The 9,540-nt window shown below is 49.8% G+C and overlaps 1 protein-coding gene across 1 annotated transcript in view; it reads right to left on the bottom strand.

Moving 5' to 3' along the window:
• Positions 1-9,540, bottom strand: part of abca12 (ATP-binding cassette, sub-family A (ABC1), member 12) — a 112,336-nt gene that overhangs the window by 30,423 nt on the left and 72,373 nt on the right. The window contains 4 exon segments of the mRNA XM_056288934.1: positions 1,960-2,206; positions 3,344-3,491; positions 4,342-4,578; positions 5,368-5,525. Of these exon segments, the coding sequence (XP_056144909.1) occupies positions 1,960-2,206; positions 3,344-3,491; positions 4,342-4,578; positions 5,368-5,525 (790 nt within the window).

Here is a 9,540-nt window from a genome sequence, read left to right as displayed (position 1 = left end):
AATCCACTGGTGTGGAGTCAGGTTGGAATGAAAACCTGCATACACGTGGCTCTCCATGGCACATGGTGAGCTACCGCTGGTCTATCCCATTGTCTACCAACACGGGGATCGCCAGTTCGAATCCCTGTGTTACCTCTGGCTTGGTCGGGCATCCCTACAGCCACAACTGGCCCTGTCTGCGAGGAGGGAAGCCGGATGTGGGTATGTGGCCGGATACAATTGGGGAGAAAAGGGGGGAGGGGGGTCCACACAAAAAAAAAATCATCTTAAAATGGACTAAATGAGCTCTTGAAAGACTGGTAAACGACCGCTGAATACAATGTAATGTAATGAGGGATGAAGGGTAATGGTTCTGTTTATTTAGCAACACCATTTCTAGTTAACACATGCCTGTAAGGGCTTACCTCAAAGACCTTTCCACAGTTTTCTTCTGATTTAAAAAAAAAACATGGGCCCAAAATCGAAGGACACGTACACATACATACAGAGTATACACGTATATATCAGCTTGTGTCTTTAAAACCTTTCCAGTCATACGTTGACCCCTCTACCTTTTATTGATTTATTCAAAGAAATCCCAGGGGGGGGATCTTAACAAAGGCTTGGAATTCAGCCCCGTTGTCTTTCAAGGTGAGCGGGGTCGGACCGCAGGTGACCCGACATGCAACTCTAAATAAGCGTTACTTCCATGAGAAGTTAGATAAAGGAGACCCCTATATGGTTTTGTGAGCCATTAAAAAAAATGCATCTAGAGTGATCGACAACGAAGCCGCCCATCTGATCCGCTCATCCATATGAATACAAATCTGAGACCAGCACACATGCATTATGCAATTTTTACCAGGCGAGTCAGAGAGCCTTAACCTTGCAGAACCAGGTACATGTAGCACGCCGCAGCAACAATGCTGGGATATCCAGGAATCAGGGATCGGGAACGCGTTGTTGTTTCACTTCATGCACTTGCGTACATGAAATGAAACGAAATGTCGTTTCCCACCAGCCCACAGCAGTACAACACAAAGACAAAAAAACACCAGTATACTACAAGAACACACATATCCAAACTAACACATATATCCCATCGGGGTCACGGGGATGCTGGAGCCTATCCCAGCAGTCATTGGGCGGCAGGCGGGGAGACACCCTGGGCAGGCCGCCGGGCCATCACACAGGGGCGAAACACACACACACATTCATACCTAGGGGCAATTTAGTACGGCTGGTTCACCTGACCTCCATGTCTTTGGACTGTGGGAGGAAACCGGAGCACCCGGAGGAAACCCACGCGGACACGGGGAGAACACGCAAACTCCACACAGAGGACGACCCGGGCTTGGACTACCCCGGGGCTCGAACCCAGAACCTTCTTGTTGTGAGGCGATCGCGCTAACCACTGCACCACCGTGCCGCCCTAGGTGTGTACTATATATATGTGTGAATGCAGGCAAATATACTTTACGTTGCCTTTTAGCCGATGATTTACTACATGTGTAACTGCAGATTAGTCTGTCTTAGAGGAACAGCAAAACAACAGAATCAAAAATGGATCCGTTTTTGACTGGCTGGAGAGGACACTGGCGAAGGGCTGCGAGGTCCTTTGATACGGCCCGGCGCCTCAGCGTTTTCTCTCTCGCTACACGTCCCCCTGATCAAAGAAGCCCACTTCTAAAGAATCAAGACATCTCTCACCCGCCCGACACTTTTAATCTCCCCCACTTTTGATCTCGCCTCTCAGGCGTCCCCGCCACAATCATCTCGTTCTCTCGCGTTCACGTTCTCTCTCCTCCAGGTTCACCTGCCCTTCACGGAGCCCTGGCTTCGGCCTCATCTCTAATCGGCGGAGCGAAGCGACACGGCCCTGAAATACGGTGGCTGCCCCGGAAAACAGACGACCGACGTTTACTTCCCCCCCCGCCTGGGCTCCCCCCCTGTTTGCTTCCGCCGGGCCCGGGGTCGCACCTGAAGAAGGAGTAGCTTGGTCCAATCTTGTAGAGCGCAGGGCTCAGCTCCATGTTGGGGTAGTGCTGCATGTCGTTTTTGATGGAGCCCAGGCCCATGGCGATCACCACAAACAGCACCGGCAGCAGCACCTGGGAGATCAGGCCTTTCCAGTCCCTGCGGCTGTGGTGGAACCTCTTGACCAGCATTGCTGTCACCCGCTGCCAGGCCAGGGCCAGGCCCTGCACTGTGGAGGAGCCGGTGAGCTCTGGAGCACATGGTAGAGGAGATGTGGGGTCAGAACTGTTTCACAGCTTGTTCATGGCATTCTCATATTATTATTATTTATTTATTTGTTTGACCCCCCCCTCCCCTTTTTTTTTTTCTTCTCCCAGTTGTATCCAGCCAATTACCCCGCTCTTCCGAGCCGTCCCGGTCGCTGCTCCACCCCCTCTGCAGACTACCACCTGCCTCCTCCGATACATGTGGAGTCGCCAGCACGTGGGAGGATCACGCTGTTCCCTCCAGTTCCCCCTCCCCCTTGAACAGGCGCCCCCGGCTGACCCAGAGGAGGCGCTAGTGCAGCGACCAGGACACATACCCACATCCGGCTTCCCACCCACAGACATGGCCAATTGTGCCTGTAAGGACGCCCGACCAAGCCGGAGGCAACACGGGGATTCGAACCGGCGATCCCCGTGTTGGTAGGCAACGGAATAGACCGCCACGCTACCCAGACGCCAGGTATTCTCATATTAAAGGGGAAAAGGATGTGTTACAGGGATAACACTCCATTAGCAGCCCTAATACTGAGAGGTCTTCTGGGTGTCACTGAAACGCTGCCAAAATTAACCCATGAATGTGAAAACTGACCTTGTGCGTCGTATAACAACACATTGCGTAAGAAAATGCAAATATCAATGCCACATGCAGCTGTATAAGAAAATGCAAATGGGACATTATACAGCTGCACACGGTGTTGTTATTGTGAAAAGATAAAATGAAATCTAATAACCGAAATAGCTTAGGGGGGCCGTTAATGTGAGTTATTGTGCAAATTACAACCCCATTTCCACCAAACATGGGTTCTGTTAAACGTGAAAAGAAATCTTTAGGAGAGCATAGGAATATGACCATGCAACAAGCTCCAGCAAAGTCTCCCATCTTAAATAGCTGAAATGCAAAATGACCTTGCATATTCTAATGGCAGATAAAGACCTGCTGGTTTTTTAACAATGGGCAGAGAAGAGGATGGTATGACAGAAGGGACGAAGGGACAGAGAGAGGAGGATGACAAGATAGGGGAATGGAATATGCAATAAAGAAAATAGGAAATTAAAGAATGAGGTGAGCTATGGAGGACAGATGAAAAGAACGAAACAGAGAAAAGGGGGAAGTAACTCACTGATCTTATCATCAGAGCCGGAGGTGCCCCCACCGAGGTCCTCAGGGAAGCTGTCAATGGATCCGGAATCGGAAGCAGACTCGGGTATAGACGGAGGACTGTCCTCATGTACTGAATGTGGGTTATCGTGAGTCAACTGGAGGAACACCTACAATGAAGACAAGCCATTATTCTCAAACAGCATTAAACGACCCAGTGTTATGGGTTTAACCTTTATCGAGTCAGTACATGAGGGCCTATCAACCATATTCCATTCAGACGCGACCTTCACCCTTCATTTTCTGTCACAGCATGATGGGTGTGTTTCCTACCAGCTGTCACCTAATCTCCACTTCTACATGTGTTTGACTGCAATGTGGAAATTGATGATTTCCGGTCCATGCCACTTCCACATTAGACTATTGCAGCGCCCTCTTGTACGGTCTCCCGTCTCAGCTAGAATATGTTCAAAAACAGCTACAAACAAAAAGAGCTGGGGGTGCAACATACATACAGTTACGATAACCTGTGGAAGTGTGTCTTTTCAAACAAATGACCAGAGGAGACGGTAGTGCAGCAACCAGGACACATATCCACATCCGGCTTCCCACCCGCAGACACGGCCAATTGTGTCTTTAGGGACGCCCAACCAAGCCGGAGGTAACACGGGGATTCGAACCAGCGATCCCCCGTGTGGGTAGGCAACGGAATAGACCGCTATGCTACCCGGACGCCCGCGTTTCCACCTTTTGATTGTGAAACAAGACCCGCCCCCCCCCACCTCACCAAGGACAGCCATCACACTGTCTGCTTGTGAATCACAACTACAAACTCACTTTTTTACTCACCTCACTTCCTGTGTTGTGCCCTCTCTCCTTCTGAACTGCCATTTAATTGCATATTTGTTGTAATAAATAACATGTATTGTGATCTGTCATAATGTCACAACATTTCACATGATTAACCCTGTCTTTGCTTGTGTGTGTTTGTGTGTGTATGGGGAGGGGGGGGGGTCGTACCTCCTCCAGGGTGGTGTCAGAGATGCCGTAGCAGCCCAGCTGCAGAGCGTCCAGGTTGGCATCCAGGGCAGTGAGAAGGGAGCGGTAGGCGGAGGCATTGGAGGAGGCGAAGGGCGGCAGGGAGTAGATTAGGTCGCCCACCTGGGCCTCCTTCAGGCGAGCCTCAGGCACATGGGCCTGGATGAAAGCCTTCAGCGCAGCGCTGTCAAACCTGTCCTCGCAGTCCGGGCTCTGGATCTAAGTAGAAAGATCAAGAGGATCAAGGACACCGTCGTTTTTTTTTTTTGTTTTTCTCCCCAATTGCATCCAACCAATTACCCCACTCTTCTGAGCCGTCCCGGCCGCTGCTCCACCCCTTCTGCTGATCCGTGGAGGGCCTCAGACTACCACACGCCTCCTCTGATACATGTGGAGTTGCCACCTGACAGTGAGGAATTTTCAGGGGGGGGGACGTAGCACGTGGGAGGATCACGCTATTCCCCCCCGGTTCCCCCTCCCCTCCAAACAGGCGCCCCGACCAACCAGAGGAGGCGCTTTAGCGCAGCGACCAGGACACATACCCCACCTCCGGCTTCCCACCCACAGACACGGCCAGTTATGTCTGTAGGGACACCCGACCAAGCCGGAGATAACACGGGGGATTCGAACCGGCGATCCCCGTGTTGGTAGGCAATGTACTGGACTGCCACGCTACCTGGACGCCCCAAGGACACCATTGTTTGTCTGAATGTTTGTCATTTTGTTTTACACAGTTACTAAAAACACCTCAAATACTCCTAAAAGCAATAAGAAAAGGACGCTGGAGACTTTTAACAAGGTGTTGAGGATGAAGGCAGACAGGAAGCGATGACACAGCCATGATGGAAAAGACTTTCAACAGGAGTGGAAGAGATTGTGTATGTCTATGGCTTGGAAAAGAAGCAAGACGCTTCAGATCAAAACCACCTGTCGGATGAGTGTAAGGTAAAAAAAAAAAAACATGCGGTCTCTCAGTCGGAGTGATAGGGCGGCTACACGGCGGCGTACCTTCTTTGTGAGGGTGAGCTTGTAGCCTTGGCCCAGCCTGTCTTTGAGGTAGAAGGGGGAGCCGCAGCACTTCAGACCTCCTCTCTCCAGGAAGGCGATGCGGTCACTCAGCACTTCAGCCTCATCCAGATGGTGGGTGGACATGATGATGGTGCGGTCTGAGAGGACGGAAGAGGCACACGTATGCAGACACACACACACACACACACACACAACAAAAGTCGCACTCAGTGAGCAGAAAGCATCAGCCACAGAAAATATCAAGAGCCACCCGGTGAGAAAGAAGGTCCATTTTAAAACTCGAGCCCCTTGGCACAAAACTATATCTACAGACTCAAACACGACCACGGAAACGGGACATCTTCCATGTGCGTGACAGGAAGCAGTCTCTCCAACACCGAGGCAGTTTTCCTGCTGCTACACTGGGAGCGCCTGGAAAAAAAGTACTTGTGCTTAATTATAACACTATTATAATATGATTATAATATGATTATAAGCTGAACTGAAAGTCAGAGCCCTGATAACAACAACAACAACAACAACTTAGTTTTGGATAGCACCTTTCAAGGAACCCAAGGACACTTTACACTAGATAAGGAAAAAAAAAGATTAAAACCAAGACTACAAGACTACAGACCATAGGCCTTAGTAAACAGGTACGTTTTCAGTAGTCTTTTAAAGTTGTCCAAAGACGCAGCGTTGTGGATCTCTGCTGGAATAGAGTACCAAAGGACGGGGGCTGCCTCACTAAAGGCTCTACCCCCAGAAGTCCTTAGGCTGCTGTGGGGGATGGAAAGCAGGACCGTGTCTGCAGACTGCAGATTCTGAGACGGGAATATAGGGGCTGAGGAGGTCTGACAGGTGCTGGGGGGGGGTAAGGGTATGGAGGAATTTATAGGTGAGGAGGAGGATTTTAAAAGAAATGCGGGATTTGACCGGGAGCCAGTGAAGGTGGACAAGGGTGGGAGTGATGTGTTGCTGGGGCTCGGTGTGGGTGAGCACCCTGGCAGCCGAATTCTGCACATACTGAAGCCTCTCTAGGGTTTTGCTAGGTACCCCAGACAGGACTCCACTGTAATAATCCAGGTGGGAGGTGATGAAGGCGGGGATGAGGGTCTCTGCCACGGAGTTTGAGAGCAATGGCTGGAGTCTGAAGATGTTTTTGAGGTGAAAGAGAGCAGATTTGGTGGCAGACTTGATGTGTGACTGGAATGCCGAGGGTGGAGTCCATAATGACACCAATGTTGCTAAGCTGGGAGCTCAACAGAGAGGGCTCCATTTTCACAGTATCTCCACTCTTTCGGTTTTCCTCTTTAAGAAAGTAAGAAGAGGAAGTCTTCTTCAACGCAGGGAAAGTTGACAAGATGTTTTTTTTAAAATAGCTCTTTTTTTTTTGGTGTGAAATGTTTCCTGTCCTGTTAGGTGTTACCAGGATGGCAGACATTTGAATGGTGTGGCACACGTACTTGAATCAAACAATAATAATCTAATTATAAAACAATCTTGTTTTATGCAGCCCAAACGGCGTGAAGAATAAATAAGAAAACAAGAATAAAGCAAACTAGCTAGAGACTAAGGCAGTGCATCCTTGACAAAAGTGCATTTTAAGGATTGACTGAGTTCACTAGCCTGGCATTCATATATAAACTGGTGTTAGTTTGTTCCAGAGACCCTGACAGAGAAAGCCTGCTCACCCCTCAGGCTCTGGTTAGGGCTTAGAAACAGCCTGCCAGAGGATGTCGGGCTCTGCGCCGGCTCATACCTCAGAAAAGTCCGCGATGTAGCTGGGGGCGAGACCGGCAAGTGCCTTGAATAACTGCAATTCTAAAATCAATTCTGAACCGTGCAGGCAACCTGTGACGGGAACAGAATAAAAGCCTTGCAGCGAAGTCCTGGACAGTATGAAGACCTTCTCAAGTTTTTGAGTTTAGCCACGCAAAAAGAGCGCTGCGTAGAACAGCACACAGTGTGGAGTGTATGTTAAGCGTGGATAAAAAATTCAGGGCACCTCAAAATTCAAATAAGAGTCAAACGTGACATCCACGTCAGGTTTTTCCTCTTCCATTCTTAAACTCTGATTTAAAGGGCCCAGATAGGACCATGTAGGGCTGGAAGGGCTGGAAGTTGTGAAGTTATCAAGCAGGATCGTCGTTCATATTCTATGTGGACACTTGGCACCATTGAGTTCCTCCCTGAACTCACTGAATTGAGTTCAGTGTTAATGAGAAGAAGCATTCACGCTCGTTTCCCACTCATAGACTGACTCTCCTTTGTTCTGGCTCCTTCTCTCATCTAGTCAGTTCACCGGTCCTGAGGCAGTGCTCTCGGGAAGCAGGTACATGGGGGTTATGGCACATTGCTCATGGACCTTTGGTTAGGCATGTCCTCAGACAGACCTTTCAGGAAAGGGTCAAGTATCAAGCCCACCAAAAAGGGCACGGTGGTGCAGTGGTTAGCGCTGTCGCCTCACAGCAAGAAGGTCCTGGGTTCGAACCCTGGGGTCATCCCAGGTCGTCCTCTCTGTGGAGTTTGCATGTTCTCCTCGTGTCTGCGCTGAGTTTTCTCGGGGTGCTCCAGTTTCCTCCCACCATCGAAAAGACATGCATGTTAGGGTTAATACTCCTGTCTATGCCCCCGACCGAGGCATGGCGAGACAAACCGGAGTCGGCCCCCGGGGGCTGCATGGTGGCTGCCCACTGCTCCTAGCTACACGCGGGTTAAATGCAGGGCATCATTTCCCCACAGGGATCAATAAAGTATCTCAAAATAAAAATCCCCAAAAAAAAAAGTTAGGTTTGTGCCCATGGCACCAATTCAGAATTTAGCTGAAGAAAGTTTCCTAGGCTCTACTACTTGACATGGGAAAGACGGTCCTGAACTGGGGGTAAACAAACCCAGGGCATTTGGGAATGGTGAGAGACACCGTCCTGGCAGATGATGTTGCCGAGGCAAAGCAAGCACAGAGAAGACAAAATTAGCCCCGATCTGGGACTTTGAGACACACCGCTTGATGAATGGGAGGAAGCACGATCATTAATCGACAAAAAAAAAAAAAAATCCTATTTGACCAAAATGAAGAGAACCCGTTTAGAGCAGAACACCCGCCGTCTCCATCTATCAATAACGACATTGTGATCAATGGTATTAAATACTGCACTTGGACTGAATAATACCTATACGGTGCACTTGCCAGCATCGGTATTTATCAGGCTGAGAGTAACTGTCTCAGCACGAGTGCTGTTTACAAAATACAGAATAACATTTATCAAAAACGTTATTTATTATTCTTCATTATGTTAGAAATAAAAGGAAAGCTCAGAAGAAAAGTCAGTTACAATGGATTGATGGGTCCAGGCATAATTTTGTGAGGAGAGGATGAGCGATAATGATGTAGTCAGAGATACAACCAGAAGACAAGAAGCTATTTATGATAAATAGTGAGTAACTTGCTGCCCGCATCAAATTCGAAACCTTGATGCTCGCTTATAAGACAGCAACTAAAACGGCTCCCGCCTACCTGAACTCCCTCATTCAGGTCTACACTCAGCCCCGCTCACTACGCTCTGCCAATGAAAGGCGCCTGGCACTTCCACCACAACTGGGCCCTAAGTCACCAGCCAGACTCTTCTCTTCTGTAGCTCCCTGGTGGTGGAACGAGTTAACAAACTCCATTCGATCCGCTGAGTCCCTCTCCATCCCCCCTCCCTCCCTTTTTCTCCCCAGTTGTACTTGGCCAATTACTGCACTCTTCCGAGCTGTCCCGTTCACTGCTCCACCCCCACTACCGATCCAGGGAGGGCTGCAGACCACCACGCGTCTCCTCCGATACATGTGGAGTCGCGTGAGGAGTTTCACCAGGGGGAGGATCACGCTATTCCCCCCAGTTCCCCCTCCCCCCGCTGCTAGTGCAGCGACCAGAACACATACCTACAACTGGCATCCCACCCGCAGGCACGGCCAACCGTGTCTGTAGGGACGCCCGACCAGGCCGGAGGTAACACGGGGGATTCGAACCGCTGATCCCTGTGTTGGTAGGCAACGGAGTAGACCGCTACGCTATCCGGATGCCCGTTCCCTCTCCATCTTTAAGAAGAAGCTAAAGACCCAGCTCTTTCTCAAACACCTCCACACCCGATGGTATCAGTCCATCCATCCATTATCCAAACCACGTTT

This window comes from Lampris incognitus, chromosome 11 (assembly GCF_029633865.1).
Source record: "Lampris incognitus isolate fLamInc1 chromosome 11, fLamInc1.hap2, whole genome shotgun sequence".
In the NCBI taxonomy this organism is placed as follows: Eukaryota; Metazoa; Chordata; class Actinopteri; order Lampriformes; family Lampridae; genus Lampris; species Lampris incognitus.
The sequence above is the reverse complement of the archived record's forward strand: the minus strand, read 5'-3'. Positions and strand labels throughout refer to the sequence as shown.